Below are 21,564 nucleotides of genomic sequence, written 5' to 3'. Positions count from 1 at the left end.
GCTTCTTCTGTAACAGTTCAGTCACATGTTGTCTTGTTACAGTGGAACATGTGCTCTCATTTCAGAAGAGCCATTCTGTGAAAAAGTTTTCTTTGGCCCACATAGCCAATCCCCGGATTTGTGGGTGTTACCTCCTTTCTGTGTTACCAGTTTTTTTCATCATCATTATTGCTTCTGCTTCATCAGCTGTAACACAGTTTAGGGCAATCCTTTTAAAGAATGAGATGTTTTTCAAAATAGACCAAACAGTTGGCTAGACAGAAAAGAGATATCAACAAAATTAGGTCAGTTGTTTGTCTGTGTGTTGCTCCCTGAACCACTTCAGAGACACACCATCTCACACATGTGTAAACTAACAGACATTAAGCAAGCATATCATCTGTGCATTCCGACACACATTTTTATCCTATTTTATTAAGGAAAGTAAATGATACGCAAAGTGATTTCATTCAGAGAATACAGGACCAAAAGAACCAAATAAATGCTTGGTTTAGACCCTCTTTAGCAAGCCCTCTAGGTGTTTCTGATGCAAGTTAAAGGATGAAAAACACTCTGAAGGAATAAGGAATAGCAACACAGAAGGAATAAGGCCCAGTACTTGCCCCTAAGCACTTCTCCTTGGTCTCAAGGAATTCCCAGCTGCTTCAAATTTGCATTTTAATTACCTAGCACAGTTTTATCATATATAAGCTTAGTTGATAATGATAATATTATTACTACTTAAGAGTGTAATGGTTTTTCATCTCTTCTTGAGCAGCCATTCAATGAAGTATTTATTAGAAAGTAGTAGTTAGTATCCATTACAAAAAGCCTTATGAATCTTATGAGTTGAGCTGCATTGTTATTGCTTGTTACAACACACACACATAGAGAGAGAAAGAGAGAATTATAAAGTATAAAATCTTAAGGGACAAATATTTTCAATAAATAATTTTAAAGTGATTTTTGTGTTGTGTTTAAATTCTAGATAATATTAAGTTTATACTTGCTGTCTTCTCATGTTTATTAATACAGGTTGTTTACAGCTTTCTGACAACATAATTAATATACAATTAACTATATATATATTTATAAAGCATTTAATTTGATACATTTTGAAACATATATACATAGTATCATAAAACAGTTTGTAGAGGGGCTTTCAGTTCTGATAGATTACAGGTATTCATTACTTGTGCATTTTCCCCCTTTCAACCCTGATTTTAAAATGGGACTGCAGAGAACACTTCCTGAGTAAAGTAACATGAGCTAAGATTTGTAAGATGAGTGGATACCTCCCCAAGTGAATACAAAGGGGAAGAGTTTTACAGAATGGAAATAAAGTCTATCTCACCTAGACTTCTAGACTTCTCACCTCTGACATCTAGACTCATGGCTGTTGTAATTTATCATCACTTTGGGTTTTGAAATATTTACTCAACTCTTTGTTTCTTCTTATAATTCCAAATGAGATGAGCTTAACAGGGCAAGTGAAATAAGCAACACTGCTTCTGAGAGTAGCCATCCCTGCAGTTTGTTTCTTGCATTAGAGTAACTTGTTTAGCTTTGTCCATCAATCCACTCTGGAATTCATGTTTATATGCTGTGTGTATTATAGAGAACAGCATGAGGAAAATTATATTTTCACTTTTAAAGAATGAAATGTAATAACTTGCCTTTAATTTCCTTTTTACCTTCTTCTTCCCCCGAGCAAATTATTACTTCCCCAAATATTATTTATCATTACTCCCATGTGTTAATACTGAGACTTTACTTTTTGTTCTCTCATTTGCATTATTTCCTCCATTGCAGGTTGGCTTCATGAGTTGGGAAAGAGACTGGAATCTCCGTACTATGGCAACAATACCTTGGGGGGCCCGTCGATCCGAAGTGCCTATATTGCCGCGCTGTACTTCACGCTGAGCAGCCTGACTAGCGTGGGTTTTGGGAACGTCTCTGCTAATACAGATGCAGAAAAGATCTTCTCCATCTGCACCATGCTGATTGGTGGTAAGAGAGCATCTTCTTTTATACCAAGAAGAGGAACTATGCCTGCCTAACTATCACTGCCTGTTTGTTCCATCCTGAAATACAATAGAGAGAAGCTGAGTAACATTGGAAGATTCTGAAAGCACTAATTAGATAGTCTAGATGCAAAGCTGTAGTTGTCTCTGTGGTTCCATATAAAAAGAGACTTGAGAGATTAGCACACTAGAGCGTGCATTTAAGAAGAATGAAGCAAGATTAACATATGGGGCTCCCCTTATGTAGAATCATTACCTCCTCCAGCTTACTGTTTTAGCCTGCAAAGGTAAGATGAAGTAAGAAGTGGCTATGTAGGCAAACTTGTGATACACATTTCCCCTGCCCACTAGAATGTGTACTCTGGACAGTGGCTTAGACCCTTTCCTAGATCCTAGACTTTTCCTAGATCCTCCAACTTACTTTTACATATGCCCTCTTTCTGGTCCACATTGTGGCCTTGAAACTATGGGTCAAGTCCGTTTCAGACTCTTCACTCAGTTTCCTCATCTTTCAAGTGATGTATTAGGCAAGATGCAACTGTGGTTCTTTCTATCTCTGATGTAATGTTATATGATCATAAATAACATAGAAATTGCTTTCTATAAAACAAGGGTATTAGTAAGATCCAGCAGTACTTTTCCCAATAAAAAAACAAATTTAATTTAGATGGTCTTCACACTTCTCTCCCTAGGCAACTCTTTTATAAGAGACTCAGTGAAAGAGGGTGGTTGATTTAGCAAATATCTATCCCCACTCCTGGAATGAAAGCCCCAAGTACACTTACTTTGGAAAGCTCAAAACATTAAAAAATTAGGAAATTTGCCCAAAATGCTCTCTAGAGAATTTTATGACAATCAAAAACAGGAATAAATATTGCTTATATGAACATAATGAAATAGTCTGCATTTTATACTTCTCTTCAAAGAAATCACATTTTTAAAGCATTAAGAATATTTTTAAAGCCAGTAAGTTCAATATTCAGTTGGAGACAGCTATAATTCATAAATATACATAAAGTCTGCAAAAACTGGGACTGATAGATGGCAAACGCGAGGAGAGATGGGAAGATGTGACAAGAGGGCCTGGCATGTCAAATCTCAGAAAGCATCAGCAAAAATACACTTCCTAAGTGTGAGGTGCATAACCTAAAGTGCAAAAGCTATCACCCTCCTTTATTACAAGTAAGAGCAACAAGTGAGCAAGTTTAGTGGAGAAGTAGAGAAGGCTTAACTCACAAAGAATCACACAGACCGTTCATATTTGCAGAGATCATGCTAACAACAGACAATAATTCAAAATATATTAATAAAGCTATTGCTGTTATTAAAGAAGACCACAAACAAAAACTAAGTATCTTAGAAAAGATATAACAAAAGAGATTAAAGATAAGATGAAGTATCTAAGCAAAGATATCAAAGAAAAAAGCAAAGCCATCTTATGCACAAAGATAAAATTGAAGGAAAAAAGGGAATAGACATTGCAAAGAATATAATGAGTCATAAAGGATAAAAAGAAGGAAAGGAAAAGAAACTGAAGGGAAGGAAGAAAAAGCAGAGAGAAAAAACAAAAAGAGACAGAGGGAGGAGAGAGAGAGAGATCAAGGATGGAAGGCAGGCAGGCAGGCAAAAGAAAGAAAGAAAAAGAGTGAGTGACAAAGACAGAAAGAAATGAACTTAAAAAGAGTAGAGAAAACCCTAACAGTAGAAAGCAGGCTAAGGAGAGCCAGCATATGTATATTGCTTATTAATGCATACATAAATTTTAATAAGAATCAGCAAATTCAAAGGAAGACTTTTCACTATATAGCATTTTACATAATTTTTTAGAAAATGTTTGATAACATGAATTATTGCATGTAAATTTTTTAAGCAGGAAGAAGAGAACAAGCTAGATAGAGGCACAATAGAAAGGAAGGAAAATAACAGGGTAGATTCAACAATTTATGTATTCAAATGTTGTATTAGTTCATTCTCACTCTGCTAATAAAGACATACCCAAGACTGGGCAATTTATTAAGAAAAAGAGGTTAAATGGACCATGGTTCCACATGGCTGGGGAGGCCTCACAATCATGTCAGAAGGCAATGGAGGAGCACAAGCACATTTTACATGGCAGCAGGCAAGAGAGCATTTGCAAGGGAACTGCCCTTTATAAAACCATCAGATCTTGTGAGACTTATTTACTATCAGCAGAACAGCACAGGAAGAACCTGTCCCCATGATTCAATTACCTCCCACCAGGTCCCTCCCCACAACATGTGGGGATTATGGGAGCTACAATTCAAAATGAGATTTGGGTCTGGGACACAACCATATCAAGTGTATAACCAAATACTTACTGAATGTCTATTATATGACAACACCAATACAATAATAAATAGTGAACATGTATTAGTTGTTTTTATGTTCCATTCTCTGTTTTAAGTGTTCTAACACAATACCATAATTTTTAAAGCAAATCTATGGGGTTGGCACTATTATTATTTTTTCTTATAACAAATAGACTATTATACTATTTTCTCTGGACTCCAAACCCACCTTTATTTATTTTGCTTTGTAACGCTGGGGTTTGTACTCAGTAAAACTCATTCTTCTTTGCCAGCTGACCTCAGTTGCTTTTTCTTACCAGAGGAACCAAGGGAAGACTGGCAGGCAGGAGGAGGGGAGAAGGGACTGCCTGCTGTGGTGCGCATGCTGTTCCCTCAGTGGACGCGGGCACCTCAGCAGCAGCAGATGGTTTCAGCCTTCATTCCAGAACCAAACTCACTGGGCCTCCTCGGACAATCTTGCATCAGTCAGGGGCGCCATCTTGTCCAAAGACAGAACCCTGGCTCACTGACACTCCTCACAACTCCTGCTCTGTGTTTCTATGTTCTGATAACTGCACTTCTTCCCTCTGTGTATCCAGCCCTAAGGGTTAAGCCTTCTGCATTTGCTATGTCCGTGTTACCTCTATTTTTCCTTTTGTTTATTCAGCCTTCCAACCCCAGGAAAACCAATTCTCTATACTGAATTACTGCTGTTGAAATATTTAGTATAATTTCTTTCTTCTAAACTGCCAACTGATGCAGATTGATATTATCCACATTTTTCAGATGACAAATCTAAAGTATGGAGAATTAAAGTAACTTTCCAATGCCACACAACCAGTTAGTGAAAACGCAAGGTTTGAACCCAGGTGAATACTTACTTCTCTCCTTAAATATGTAAAGGGAAACTTCACTGAACCATAAGGCTGCTGTGATGGAGTATTAGGAGATGTTGGAGTCTACCTGGATCAAGTAAGCGTTCTTTTTAGGCTAGAGTTCCGTTAATATTTTCTGCCCCACAATATTCCCCTCAAAACCTGTTTTAGCAGGTCCTCTTAATGACCTTAAGTCAAGACATCACTTTGAGTTTTGAACTTTATAATAGGAGATGGCTCCTACAGGCTTCCTTGCATGAGAGAAGTGATATGAGTGTGTGGGTCTTAAGCAATTGGTCACCCAGCATATAGTGAAATCAAAGAGGTATAAAAACAAACGTTCCCTCAAAGAGCTTGTGATCCAGTTCGGAGGAGATAGGCTGAAACATGTGGAAAGAGTGTTAACGATACCAGGCAGTAAATGCTAAGTGCCATGTCAGTTAGGAAGTTCAGAAGCAGTGAGAGTTTCTTGGAAAGACAGTGCCATGGCACAGTTGTTGAAGTAGCATGCTGGGGCTGCAGCAACTGTAGCAAGCTCTTGGCTGATGTAGAGCAGTGATAGCCTAGGGAGCAGAGAACAGGAATTCTCATTTTCTGAAGAGCTACAGTGTGCCAGGCCCTGTGGTGACTGTTTCATATCCAGCATTATGACTTTTTATAATTTCTATTCTCTGTGATAGCCCATATTTCAGCCAAGCAAAATCACAAGCATTTTGCAGATAAACACAGTCTATACTTATTTAATAGTTGCCCATGTTTCCTCTACTCCTGATGATAATTTTGGGAAATGCTCACAGCTTAATTCTACTAATTTGACATTTCAAAAAATCCGTAAGATAAATGAGCTTATTCTCTATTGATCCACTTACTGTATTGCGAGTAGTACTGAATCAAAAATTGTTAATGTGCAAACTATTCCCTGCTGTTCTCTGTAGGTAGGTGCAACACTGATCACAAAGGCCAAAAGATACAGGAAATAATCTGGTAATGTTACTTTGTTTCTTGTTTGTTGAATGTTTATTGAGCAAATGTCCTGGTGCAAAATCAGTGCCCACTGGTAAGTGGCATTAAAAAATTTAGGTGACCTGAGCAGCACTTAGCAAACTATTCATTTGAAAGTCAAATGGCATCTAAGTGACTTGAATTTATTAGTTAAAGCTTTTCATATTTGTGTTTGTGGGGAAATAATTTTATATTATTGTGAAAATTACACTGGCTAGGAAAAATGATGCCTGCATTTTAATATTTCCTAATTAACTAATTACTTGTAAAATGTTGAGAACTAATCATAAGAGCTCACACTATTGAGCACTTTGTTCATTTAATTCTTATAATACTGTGAGATAGAGATTATTAATACCCCAATTTAGACATAAGGCAGAAGAGATTTAGTGAGTTTAAATCCAGGACTCACTAAGACCTGGCAAACTTCTTCTAAAATATTCATTTTATTATGTACTATAAATTTATTTTATTTACTTAATTTTGATAAATATAAACAAATAATTTATTTTTAAAAAGAAGAACCTAAAATTTGTGTTACTATAGACTTAAGTCTAGGGTATCTCACTAGGAATCCCCCACACAAGGCTGATGAAATTGCTAGTGGCAAGGATGCAATATACTAGAAGAATAAACAGTAGCAATACTAAATGAGAAAGGGGACTGGCAAAACTCCAGATAATTATCAATGACAGAGATAATATTGCTCAGTGAGAAGAAACGGGTGAAAAAATGCTGAATGGATCCACCTGGGAGTCCTCTGGGAACCCATCAGAATTTCCACAGGAGTTGTACAGGTTTTATTTTATATGTCTATATATAGATATATATAGATTTTCTGAAGAGCTACAGTGCGAGCTACAGTGAAGAGCTAAGAAAGTTCATAGATAGGTAAAGCTTATATATATAGATATATAGAGATATAGAGATATATACATATATAGATATATACATACACACACAAACACATATGTGTGTATATGTATATAAGCATAAACTTTATATGTATGTGTATATATATATAAAGTTTTCATTTAAGATGCCATATAAACTTCCATATAAGCATCTGTAATTATGGAGTGTACAAACCACTAATACATGGGAGGAATATTTAAAACTATAAATCAGAGAGATTTAAAGCAAAAATAATTTCTAAAAATTATACATAGACAAAACTATGTGAACTTTGAGAACACTCAAAACAAATAAGTAATCCTAATAGCTTCAGATGAATATTAGAATTAATGAGCGAATTCAGTAAGGTTTATGGACACAAGATCGATATGCAAAAAATCAATTGCATTTCTATATACTAGTAACAAATTAGAAATAAAATATAAAAATTATTACAAATAATTAAATATTTATGAATAATTATAACTAAAAATTTGTAAGACTTCCATACAGAAAATTACAAAACATTAGTGAGAAAATAATGGAAGGATATACAATAGTGATGGCTGCTAACAATGGACTCAGCATTGCGAAAATACTAGTTGTACTCAAAGTAATCTAAAGATTAAATGCAATCCCAATAAAAATTCCAGTAGATGTGTGTTTGTGTGTGTGTGTGTGTGTGTGTGTGTGTTTGAAAATTGACAAGTTGTTTCTAAAAGTCAGTGGAAAAGAGCAAAAACCAGTCAAAGCTATCATGAAACAAAATTGGAAGATTTGTGCTACAGATATCAAAATGTATTTCAAAGTTACAGTAATTAAGAGTGTATGGTGTTTGTCCAATAATAGACCAATAGGCCAATGAAATAGAAGAGAGTTCAGAACTGTTTCTGAACTCATATATTGTCACACATATATTGTCACTTCATTTGTGATATGGATGCTACTTTCAGTAAATGTTGTTGGGTCAAATGTATATCTACCTGTTGGAAGACAACCTTGGTCCCTCTTAAAACTGTACATAAAAATTAATTCCAGTTGGATTTTGATCTAAATTTAGGAGGGAAAACAATAAAACTTCTAAAAGGTAATATAGGAGAATATTTTTATGACCTTTGATTTGGCAAAGGTTTCCTAATCATGACACAAAAAGCCCTAGCCATAAAGGAAAAGAATGATAAATTGAACTGCAGAACTTCTTTTGTATCAAAAGACCTTATTATAAATGTGAAGAGGGAAGTTACAGGATAGGAAAAGATATTTTCAAATGTTTATCTGACAAAGGACTCTCATCTACTGTATATAAAGAACTGTTAAATCGATGAGAAAAAGATCAATCAACTCCCTGAAATGGGCAAAAGCTTGAAAAAAAAACCTGAAAAGTAGATTTCCAATACAGGAGTAGATGACAAACATATAAAAAAGTGCTCAACATCATTAATCAGAAACATGCAAATTAAAACCAAAATTAGATACCATTTTATGTTCACCAAAATGATGTGTTTAAAAACACCGCAACCCTAAGTGTTTGAGAGGATAATGGAAGACCTTGACCTCTCCTACACTGTTGATGGGCATGTCAGTCGATACAACTTTGTCAACATCTACCATATCTGAATATACCTCTAATCTGTGATTCAACAATGCCACTTCTGAATATATAACCAGTGGAAATGCATACATGTATACTTCAGGATATATACATAGATGTCTGCAAAAGCCTTTTTGTAAGAATCTCAAACTGGGAATGTCCATTAATAGGAGAATAAATAAGTAAATTTTGAAACACCTATTCAAGAGAGCATTATACACTAAAAGTAAATTAACTACTATGTCATGGAATCTTATGGACAAATCTTACAAACTCAATGCTCAGCAGAGAAGCCAGACAGAAAAAAAGTACATACTGTATGATTTGTTTAGAGAAAGTTCATAGATAGACAAAGCTTATTAATTGTAATATAATTGGTAACTGTGGTTACCTTTGGTGAAGGGATTGGTTAGTGATTGTGAAGGGGACACAGGTAAGCCTCCAGAATACTATTATTTGGTTTATTCATCTGGGGTGGTGGGAGGTAGTGCTTCTATAGCTATGTTTACTTTGAAAAATCTCAATGAGCTTCACATTTAGCAAGTGGGTAACTTGTTCTATATGTATCTTTGATTTTAATTTTACCTTGTAAAATTTTAATAGATGAGCTAAAAATAATATATCAAGTGTGAGTTAAGAAGCTGGGTAATAGTGAGCTAAGTTCTTGCTTTTCATATCAGGTTGTTCTTGGGTTTGTCTTAACAATAATGAGTCAAGCAATGGAGTACAATTATATTGTCCAACATTTTGGTGATAACTGCAAAAACACCCAAAAAACTCATTTTAAAAGGTTGATTTTGGCGAGTGAGATGGTGATGAAGGGATGAGTTTGGGGCTAGACTATTTATCATAGATTTTCTAAACCATTTGCTTACAATTATAAAACTTTTTAAAGAAAGTATCAAACTACCAGAGGCACATTTCAGTTCCATAAATATTTATGGCATACTTAAATTATGCCAAGAGCTGTGCTAGATGCAGGGGAAACAAAGATGACTAAGATATGATACTTTCTTTCAAGGAGTTCACAGTTTAATAATGGAAATAGGTACTTAAGCAGAGGATGTTCTTTCTTTTTTATTTCTATTTTTTTCTATTATAATACACATTTAGAAAAAACTGGAAAACAGAAAAATAAAATTACACATAGTCTCATTATCAAAAGATAGTTTTCCAGAATTTCCATACATATGTAACTATTTTTTGAAATATATATGTATAACTATTCATATTTTTTGCAACCAGACAAAATATACAGAAAATATTTTCTAATGTCTTTAAAAATTCTATCACACTAAACAGTGACTGCCTATAGTCACCTAATGAGTTTGCCCCAGTTGATAGAGTCATCAGCACAGCCTTGGAGGTTGGATAAAGCTTCCTAATAAAGATCATTCATCACTGAGAACATACTCAGTTTCAATGAAGCATTATTATCACAAAGTAATCAGGGCTTCCCTCGGGTCCCCCCACTGAATACACACACACTACCCTGACATAGTTTTATTGGACCCATATGATGAGCTATTGTGTTCGCAAATTCAGGCTGTTCTCAAGATGTCTTTGCACTGCCATTTAAATTCATCATTTAGGAAATTTTTCTCATCTCTATTCTCTCTGCCATCTGCCATCCACAAGCCAGTGTACTTATAACCAAGAATGGAAATTTCCAGGGCAATGAGGAGGTGGGAAAGAGAAGGAGGGCAGCTAAGATTACCCAAAACCTGAGCTCTGGCCTCCTTTTATATCAGTAGAAAACGCCCCCTACTTAGCCTCTACAGCCACTGCAAAATAGTTGGCTAAAGTAATTAGCAATGATGTTATACTCCTGGAGATAAGTGTTGTCCAAAATTCAGGAAAAGAAAGAGAAGGGGAAAGAAAAAGGGGAAGGGAAATGAAAAGGGAAAGGAAAAGACAAAGGGAAAGAGAACGAGAAAGAAAAAGCCAAGCAGTTCTACAGAAGCACTTCTTTCATTTGAGAACCGCTTACTTTCTTCTTAGATGCCAATTGTTGAGGTTCCTTCCAGGACCTGATACTGAGATGAAATTTTACAAAATGCATTTTATGCGAAACTCCTACACACAAAAAAGAGACGCCCACACACTCAGCAGGTCGAACACTCAAGAATTATATACATCAAATTTGCTAGAAATAAAGAAAAAGTAAGTAATAATTTCCATACTGACCTGGATATAGAAGTTCTTGAGTCAAACTTTCATAGCAGATGGAATGATTTTTTCTGACAGTTACACACACTCTTTGCCAGGGTGAAATGATAACCAGTGACAGAATGGTCATAATGACTTTGGAAAATGAAAGGCTATGAGGACCAGAATTTTATTTTTTTAACTACTTAAATTAGAAATAGTTATCTATGCTGAAATGAGACTTTGAAATTGTGGTGACTCAGACATAGACTAGTACTTTTCAATAACACTTATGAATGCTATAATTAATCCAGTAATTCATTTTACTAATAAAATACAACTAGGATGTTAAATAATCTGAACACATTACTTCTCTTACTTTAAGTGCTTTACACATTATAATTAAGCAAAGCAAGGTTAAAATCATACACATAATTAAGGAAAGCAGTGTTAAAATAAATGAAACAGAATTGTTCTCTGTACTCGATTTAATCTCCATAAAAAGACGATTACATAGTGTTAAAGATGGTAGGGCTTCCAAACACTTAGCCCATAAGTATATTAAGGGAGCCTGAAATCAATGTTTAATTTCTTTGACTTGGAGCAGAATCAGTTCTTTTCTTTGAGTGTTTATTGTAAGTAGAGCTCTTATCTTCCAAATAAAAGACTTAAGCATCAGAACTGCTGTGCTTCTAAAACAATACAGAAGAATAAACCTCTATTTAGAATCTACAAAGAATAAATCCAACATTTAGTTGCTACATGATATATATTTTTCATGGAATATTTTTGACCTGTTGGGACACATCTCATTTTTGAACATTTAGGAATAATACATACTTACACATTCTTGCATGTATCAAGCATTTATTGAGTATGTTTTGAATTTCTTTCATCAATAACTTATGTCTACTAAGAGCCACTCTTTACTATTTAAGAGGTTGCAGGAAAACCTTAAATCTGAGTCATTTTCCCCAAATTTAATTGCATTGAGCATGCTGAAAATTCATAAAATTTTTCACTTTCATAAGGAAAATTAACATAAATTGAGCAAATGCTTTTTTTCATACATATACTAGGCACTTTTTAAAACATACATAGGTCTTTAAATCTTGAAATAGCGCTATGAGTAAGGGCTATTTAACATAATGACTATGCCCATTTAACATGAATCTGTTTAAAGGAATTATGTAACTTACCAAGTTCACACAATTAAGAAGTAGCAAAATCAGTATTCAAATCCAGATTTGTCTGATTCTGAAGTTCATATTCTCTCTGCAACATTACATTACTTCTTGTATATAGACCCTAAGTTTAACCCTATTCTAGTAACTTTTCCAAAATACTGAGGTCTTGTTATGAAGGGAGTAATTTTATAGACATAGTGACCATTATTCCATAGAGAAATTATGTATTACCTGGTAAAGAATTTTAATTCCAGCGTGAGATTAGAATTAAATTAGTATGCCAGTGTTTGGTAATTTCTGACAAATGTAGGGACACAAGATTTGAATTGGGGAGATCCTGAAATAGGAAGATAGAAGTAATAATATGTTGACATATTTGCACTAATGTATCCATTATGATGCTAGGAAATTTTTAACATAGCTCCTTGGGCACTGAGGTTTTGATACATGTACATTTTGATAGATCCTAATAGACAAGCTACTAAATGTTTAGTCTTTTTCTAAGCCCCAAATTACTGAAACAGATGATTTTACCCAACTAATAAGCTTCATGCCTCATTCCTAATCCTGTCCCAGAATAAGGATCAGGGATAAAATCTGAATATTACTTAGAGTTGACTTATCCATAAATATGCATGTGCTTGGCCCTCATATCTCTCTCAGTTTCACAGTTCCAGGTATGTTCAAGGCCTTCTTGGATTATCTGCTGGTGTCTGTTTAGAAACCATTTCAGTTTCGTTCTGCTACTGACTAGTGAGTGCAAAATCCTGTCATGCCTTCTATGTCTTGACAATACCTAGTTGCTTCCCAAAGTGGGTAATTCCTGGAAAATGAGGTCCATCCTTTCACTCCACTGTTCTCCAGAAGAAATATCCACCCTAAATATCCATATGCCCTCAAATTCTGGTGAACAAAATTTTTCATGTCATTACACTTTAATGGTAGGTTTGAGACAGGCTCAAAGGGCAGGCTTAGCAAGTAAGTGGAGGTTAAATACTATCTGGCTGACAAACCTCATTGAAACAAGAGCCCCATATATATATATATATACACACACACACACACATAGACATACACACCCTTCTGTTGCATCTCATGGTGGCAACAATGACTCCTCTATGCAGAATACCTCTTTTTCTCTGTGAATTCATTTGTTTCTTGAATGGTCTCAGATTTTCCGATATCTCCCTCAAAATTAAAGTAACTGCAGAGCCGGGGTTGGAGTGAGTATTGGAGCTTCACACTGCTCAAGAAATCCTCAATTACATTTTTTACAACTTCCTTCATATCTGCATTAATATAAATTTATCATATTTAATATTCTAAAACAAAGTTTAAATGATGGCTTTTTGAGGGGGTGAGACTAAAGTTCCCACAAAGGCTAACCAAAGTAGACTTACTTCAAAAATTTATTTCATTCGTTACTACAATAAAAGTAATTATTAAACTATAACTTTATAGCTTATTCTATCAAACTATGAAAACTATTTTATTGTAACTATTAAACTATACATAACTATTAAAATAATATAGATGTAAATCGAGTTCAAATAAAAGTTTATCATAACCAGAATGGCAGCTAACAGATTAAATGTAAATCAAAGAGATCTATTTTGCATATCATTGAGTATTTTTAAAGATATTTTTACTCTGATCAAGCCATATGGAATCAAAGTGATTGCTTCACGATGTACCCTGTGATACAGTATCTGCACCAAAATGCTTGTACCAAAATAGCTGTATCAACATGGCCATATAAGCACATTCTGCTGTGATCCAGGATAGACTGTAAATTAGATATAAGTGGTGGGCCTCACTGTCATATTTCTCTTCCATTGTATACTGTGTTGTTCTTTGTAGCCTTGATGCACGCCTTGGTGTTTGGAAACGTGACAGCAATCATACAGAGGATGTACTCCAGATGGTCCCTCTATCACACTAGAACTAAGGATCTGAAAGATTTTATCCGTGTCCATCACCTGCCCCAACAACTCAAGCAGAGGATGCTCGAATATTTTCAAACAACCTGGTCAGTCAACAATGGAATAGATTCAAATGAGGTAATGTTCATTTCTCATGTTGTTTTCAGGCAGAAAGCACATATTCTAAGGTAAAAGCAAGATGCTCTAATGCAGGTATCAGAAGTGAAAAGCATACTAACTTCTTTATTCCTTTATTTTTTTAATTATTCATGAATCCCAATCCATCTTCTTTTGCTTGCTTTGGCTTGTGTTTTCACAATGCCAATTTGGATGGACCAAAGTTTTATATTAACTTGCTGCTTGTTCAATCAGGTGGACTTTCCTTCTTATCGTCTCTTTTCTAAGGAATCAATTCTTATGACAATTTAATGGTGTAATCTGGGATAATTATATGAATCAAGTTTCTGTCTCCCTTTAACATCAATAAAGTTAAAAAAATTCCATCAAAGGGGTTATCTTTATACTTCCAGAAACACCCCAGACGGCCACTATAAAAAAGGTATTATATATATCTCATTCCTGTAATCCCAGCACTTTGGGAGGCCCCGGCGGGTGGATCATGAGGTCAGGAGATGGAGACTATCTGGCTAACACGGTGAAACTCCGTCTCTACTAAAAATGCAAAAAATCAGCCGGGCGTGGTGGCGGGCGCCTGTAGTCCCAGCTACTCGGGAGGCTGAGGCAGGAGAGTGGGGTGAAACCGGAAGGCGGAACTTGCAGTGAGCCAAGATCACACCACTGCACTCCAGCCTGGGTGACGAGCGAGACTCCGTCTCACAAAAAAAAAAAAAAAAAAAGATATTATATAAATCAACCAACCATTTCATCAACCCACCAACCAAACCTGTAACCACCATTTTAGTAGTGATTAATTGGTTTCTCCTCTCTTCGTATAATCACCAGTGGATCCAAATTCCATATCTTATGTCCTGACTAGGACTCTGTGAGAAGCAAGTCACAATGAGTCATTATATGTTTTCCTGCTAGAGCGTTTTCTTAATTTGTTCTCTTTCTCCAGACTTCTTATCAGCTGATTATTTAGTAGCACATAATTGAAATCACAGTCACTGAAAAATCTCTCCAGGATTATACATACTTAGATTTCCTCTTCCGTATGCTGGATGGCCAAACAGCAGGAGACAGTAGGAAGAGCATCCCTGCAGTCTTGCAAAGTAAATCAGTTAGACGACACTTACCCCAATTTGATTTCCTCCTTCATCTTCTCTGACAGCTTTTGAAAGACTTTCCAGATGAACTGCGTTCTGACATCACTATGCACTTGAACAAGGAGATCTTACAGTTGTCCCTTTTTGAATGTGCCAGCCGGGGCTGCCTCAGGTCTCTGTCTCTACACATCAAAACCTCTTTCTGTGCTCCGGGGGAGTATCTGCTGCGTCAAGGGGATGCTTTGCAGGCCATCTACTTTGTGTGCTCGGGCTCCATGGAAGTTCTTAAAGACAGCATGGTGCTGGCTATTCTTGGTAGGTCTGAATTGAAACACTTGTATGAAGTTTGACTCTGGAGCATAAATTAAGAAGATGAAATGGGGAAAAACTGCTATTGAGAGTAGGAAAAGAATAGATGAAGACGTGAACTCAGGAGTATTCTTCATATGAGTTTAGTTTGCCTAAGTGTTATATCCAACATATTATTTAATTCTTGTAAAAAAAAAAAGTAGTATAAATATTATCTCCATTTTAGACATGAATAACTAGTACTTGAGTTAACAAGCCCAGATCACCTAGTAAGAAAATAAACTCAGTTATTTTTGATTCCTAAAGTCAAATTATTAATCATGATGTATACTCCCTTCTGGTGAAATAGCTGCTCCGTTTTAAGAGGGCATTTATTTTTGTGGAAAATTAATTCAGAGAACACAAAAACTCAATTGTATCTGTGCTAGAAATAGAGCAAAGGTGACTATGTTTCAAGAATAAGCTCTCATAGCAGTCATTAACCTAATACTGTCAAGGTGACTATAGGCTCTTTTTACTTCCTTAAAGAAAACTTACAAGATGTATTGTGAAAATTTTGTGCCACAGAGCTGACTCTCAATATTAATACGTAATTGGCCTTCATTGAAACATAAAGGGCAGTTGACAAAAACGGCATGCAGAGTTAATGTATACAAAATCCTGTTTACAATTTTATGTGGGCCTGTTTTAAAGGTCACTCTGGGCTGGGCACGGTGACTCACGCCTGTAATCCTAACACTTTTGGAGACGAGGCAGGTGGATTGCTTGAGCCCATGAGTTCAAGACCAGCCTGGGCAACATGGACAGACCCTGTCTCTACTAAAAGTACAAATAATTACCTGGCCATGGTGGCAGGATCCTGTAGTTCCAGCTACCTGGGAGGCTGAGATGGGAGGATCGCTTGAGTCTGAGAGGTGGAGGGTGCAGTAAGCCAAGATAGCGCCACTGCCTCCAGCCTGAGTGCAGAGAGAGAGACAGTGTCTCAAAAAAAAAAAAAAAAAAACTGTAATTTTTGTTTGTTTATTCACCTAACGTTTATTGATGGCCTATGAATGAATCCAGTACTGGTCTAAACACTGATAATGCAGCAAAAAAGAGAATGACCAAAATCCTTGCCTACATGAAAATTAAACTGAAGTGAAGGATGTGATGGGGTCCGAGACCAGCCAAGGTGGTAGTAATGATGGTGAGAGGCAGGTGAATTCAGGATGTATTTCAAACACTAATATAAAACACAAATATTTAGAGTTTGCGCTAATAAAAGGGGCATAAATTCAGTACCTTTTTATTTTTAATTTTTAAGAACCTTATATTTGTAAACAATTACTTGCAAAGTGTGTTCATACACAAGGTCTCATTTAAGCCTTTACAACACAGAAAGACAGATGGCGAAGGCATTTTCTCTGATTTTTCTAAAGTCAAGGCTAACCTAAGACATTGGATTCTGTATTCAGCGTTCCTTCCATGTCTAAACAATATCTATTTTTCTAATTTAAAAAAAACCCTGCACTCATATGTTTATCACAGCACTATTTATGATAGCAACAATATGGAATCAACCTAAGTGTTCATCAATGGATGAACGGATTAAAAATATGGTACGTATATGCAATGGAATACTATTCAGCCATAAAGAAGAATGAAATCATGTATTTTGCAGCAGTATGGATTGAACTGGATACCATTATCTTAAGCAAAATAACTCAGAAAAAGAAATTCAAATACTACATGTTCTCACTTATAATTGGGAAGTAAATAAAGTGTACAGATGGACATAGAGTGTGGAATAATAGACACTGGAGACTAGTAAAAGTGGAAGACTAGGGGAGGGGGTGAGGGATGAAAATAAATTAATGGATACAGTGTACACCATTCAAGTGATGGTTACACTCAAAGTCCAGACTTCACCACTAGGCAATATATCTATGTAACAAAACTGCACTTGTATTCCTTAAATTTATGCAAATTTTAAAAAGACATTATTCTATATAATCATTGTAGGCCTTCTATCAGTGGATTCTGGCTAGTAAGCCTCAAAATAGATTATATTTTGGAAGAGAGAAAGAGAACTAATATGTATTGAATCCCTCATATGATCTGGGTGTTTATGCCCATTATTGAATTTAAATCTTACAACCTCATTATTTGTGGGTTACGATCTGAATGTCTGCCTCCCCCCAAAATTGACATGTCAAAACCTAATCCCCAATATGATGGTATTAGGAGTGGGGCCTTGAAGAAGTGAATAGGTGATGAGGGCACAGCCGTCATGAATGGGATTAGTGTCTTTATAGTAGAGGCTCAGGAGAGCTACCCTGCCTTTTCTCCCATGTACAGACACAATGAAAAGGTGCCATCTGTGAATCACAAAGTGAGCCCTTACCAGACACCAGCCTCTAGAACATGAGAAATAATTTTTTTTTTGTTTATAAGCTGCCCAGTTTACAGTATGGCAACCTGAATAGACTAAGACAGTATGATTATTTCCAAGATTAAAGGTGAAGAGATAGACACTAGTGAATGATGAAAGACCCATATGCTTTTCACTGCTTCATGTTGACTTGTTTACCACTTAGAGTAAAGGCAGGGTTTGTCTTTCAAATTTGTGACTCTGTTCTTTTCTCATCCTCTTATGTTTTTCTCCTGAATAGAAAGGCATGGAATGGCAACTCAGAGTTTACTATTAATATGGTCATTTCTTTATCAATATTAGAGTAAGGCTCAATAATAGAGTAACTCAATATTAGAGCAAGGCTCCGTGTGTGTGTGTGTGTGTGTGTGTGTGTGTGTGTGTGTGTTCTTTCTTAAGGGGAGAATTTAACACTCTTCCTGGCCTCTTCTCAACTTTGTGAAGTTAAAGGCCAGCCACCCTATCATCTTGTTATTCTAAATTAGAATTAACAGTTATTCTTAATTTGCTTCAAAAACTTAACCTTAATCATAAAATATTTTTTATTGATTTTTCTTTAGTACCATGAAATGTTTTATAGCCTGCCTAAGGATTCAGCCTGTTTTTAAGAGGGCATCTAGACTTTTTCCTTAGAATCTTGTATCATTCTAAACAGATATAATGTGGATTTTTCTATAATTGTGGTGTATTTTAAATTTTGGTAGCTATCAACAGTTTTAGGAATAGAATATGAAAGCATCATCTATGACACTAGAGCACAATAAGTACAAATTTAGTGGCTTCTGTGTAACTTCCATTGCTAGTCAAATATGATTCAGTTGGATATTTCTTGTTACATTTTTTAAAAAACTACTTATGGCTGAAAGATTTAATTCATTATCTTTTGCTCCTGGCCCCAAGTTTCTCCGTAAAATGCGATTAACATGGGTAACATTTTCACATCTTTGCCTCTCCCATGTATACATCAAAAGTGCAAATTGCTGCGTGACCATTCTAAACACTGGTATGTGGTACTGGGGCTAAACTCAAACAAAGACAATAAAAGATTAATATTTACTTTCTGTGATTAACATTATTTCAATAAAGATTGACTATTTTACTTTCCCTATGGATTATATATATAATATTGCCTTATAGGGCTTATAGGGCTAATTCAAATCAATACTACTTTGATAAACTTAGCAAGTACGTGACATTATACTTGACCTGTAGATATTTAGCACATGTTCACTCTGCCAATGAAAAAAATTAATGTTCTTCTTCTTCACAACAACAGCTGTTCAACCATAAACTTATCCTAGCAACTTTCTTGTCCAGTCAATACGTGCAGACATTTCTTAATCTGATACCTGGAAAGGGTAGGGGCAGGAATTTGTTATGGGGCTGGAATTCGTTTGCCTTGTACGCCTTGATTTCATGTCCAGGTAATAGTGTCTCCCCAACCAATTTCTTCATTGTTTTAAAAGAAAATGGCAAAGCATGAATAAATGTACTCTCAACAGAACATTAGTCTGCCTAATTATAACTAAACGTAAGTTATAGCTCTAACCTGAGTGGTTTGCAGATGCATCCTATCACCTTATGTGTTTCAATGAAAGAGTAACTGATTAGCAAAGATCAGTAGTATAATGCTGAAAAATGGAGCCTACAAGAAAATCTTTCTCGTCTTTTAGAAATAAGGATACTGAGACCCAAAGTTACTCAAAAACTTAACTAAAGGTCCTATATCTAGACAGTAAGAAGTCCACAAGACTGCAAAATTAGTGAGGTAGTTTTAGGTAATGAGGTGAATACCATGTTGGTACCTGCTTGCCAGGACTCAATACAAGGTCCAGCACACATTGTCAGTTCCCCATAAATATTCATTGAACGAATAAATAAAGTGGAATTCTTTCTAGGATGCCAAGATTGGCAGGATGTTGGTGCTGTTTTTATAGCTAGTGTCATTGTGACTGAAATAGCCATACCATGGCAACCCAAAGTATGAAAGTATGATGACCCTGAAGTTATTGCAGACACTAGTTGCTTCACAGAGAATGTGAATGTTTATTGTGCAAGACACCGCATCATGATAAATTATCCTCAAATATACAAAATTAAAAAATTTGCCGTATTCAAAACATCCTGGCTATATTTACATCCTGCATCAGTACCCAACTTTGAGTTTTGAGCAGCAAGTTAGATTTCTAATGAAATATACAAGAAACAAAATTTCCAAGTTTAGCAATATTGACAACAATAAATCAGACTTAAATTCTTCCATACCACCTGGCTATGTATTATACCTAGTGTCTGTAAATATAGATTTTAGTCTATTTTTTCTTCTACCAAAATAGGCTAAATTTCAAGGTTTAAGTCCAGTGTTAACTTGAAGATAATACCTAGTTATAATATAATAATTTTAAAACTATTTTTTATTCGACATGCAGATTTATTAAAAACTCAGGTATTCATAGTCAATTTGACATGTTTCCTTTTACTGTCAAATCTGATAAAACAGACTTGTATTGAAGTCTGCTACATACCAGGGACTTTGCTTCCACAAATGCTGGGCACAATAAAAAATAAAAATTTTAAACAACGTATGGGTACAATAAAAAAGTTAAAAGTTAAAAAAAATTGTTGAATGGGAAGTAGAGGCCATTTGTCCTAATAACATTCCAAAGATATAGCTTGCTTGTTGCTTGTTGTTGTTAGTTAAAAATTTGTTAGTTGTTGGTTCTTTATGAAATGGAGGATAATGGCCATAAAACAAATAAAAGCTAAAGCCCAGGTATGAGGCTATTGTATGCCAAAGCTGAAAAGCCCTGCCCCAAGGTAAACGTTTTTCTCTTTTCAGTGTAATCTCACTGAAAAATGAAGCCTGTGAGTCAAATGAGGTTATCAGTCCTAAGCTTGCTTTTTTTGAAAGTGATCTCTCTCTCTCTTTCTAGGGAAAGGGGATTTAATTGGAGCAAATCTATCAATTAAGGACCAAGTGATCAAGACCAATGCAGATGTAAAGGCTTTAACCTACTGTGATCTCCAGTGCATCATCCTCAAAGGACTCTTTGAAGTGCTAGACCTTTACCCAGAATATGCTCACAAATTCGTGGAAGACATTCAGCATGACCTCACATACAACCTTCGAGAAGGTCATGAGAGTGATGTAAGTCTCATTTCTAATTAGTGCTGAGACCTAATAACATTGGGCCTGGAGATCATTTATAACAGCAAAGGCAGATGTCACGACCTCACCTTAAAAACTCTCTGAATATCTAAGATGTGAATATTCAGCCACCAGTTAAGCAGTTAAATAATTAGCTAGAAGCCAAACCTAGAGTCTGTTATTAACATTTTAAGAAAATATTTTTCATGAATGACTTCTCAACTCAGTTTCTTTCTTGGTTATTTTCATATGCTTATAACTACAATTGATTTCAATTGTATATAACATTAGATAGAGATGTGTGATTTCTCCGGAATTTAAAGATTTCCATATGAAGTATATGGTTCAGTTTGCTGTGTTTGTAATTGTTCACTACTCCAATTGCTTGACATAGATTTTGCCTAAAAATAATCTTTTATTTAATGGTACACGAAACAGTCTATCTTAAAGTGAATAAATATGCATAAAAGGATTCAAGCCAAGGATTGTCACACTGAAAGCATAATCAACATTTTGTGCAATTATATATTTGCTGCAAGT

General features: G+C 35.4%; 1 protein-coding gene across 1 annotated transcript in view; it reads left to right on the top strand.

Annotated features, from left to right (window-relative positions):
* KCNH8 (potassium voltage-gated channel subfamily H member 8) overlaps positions 1 to 21,564 on the top strand; it is a 380,589-nt gene that overhangs the window by 292,875 nt on the left and 66,150 nt on the right. Inside the window, 4 exon segments of the mRNA NM_001261509.1 lie at positions 1,792 to 1,989; positions 13,870 to 14,069; positions 15,223 to 15,472; positions 20,810 to 21,024. Coding sequence (NP_001248438.1) covers positions 1,792 to 1,989; positions 13,870 to 14,069; positions 15,223 to 15,472; positions 20,810 to 21,024 — 863 coding nt within the window.

Source organism: Macaca mulatta, chromosome 2 (assembly GCF_049350105.2).
Source record: "Macaca mulatta isolate MMU2019108-1 chromosome 2, T2T-MMU8v2.0, whole genome shotgun sequence".
NCBI classification, from domain to species: Eukaryota; Metazoa; Chordata; class Mammalia; order Primates; family Cercopithecidae; genus Macaca; species Macaca mulatta.
This window is presented reverse-complemented; position numbering and strand designations above follow the sequence as displayed.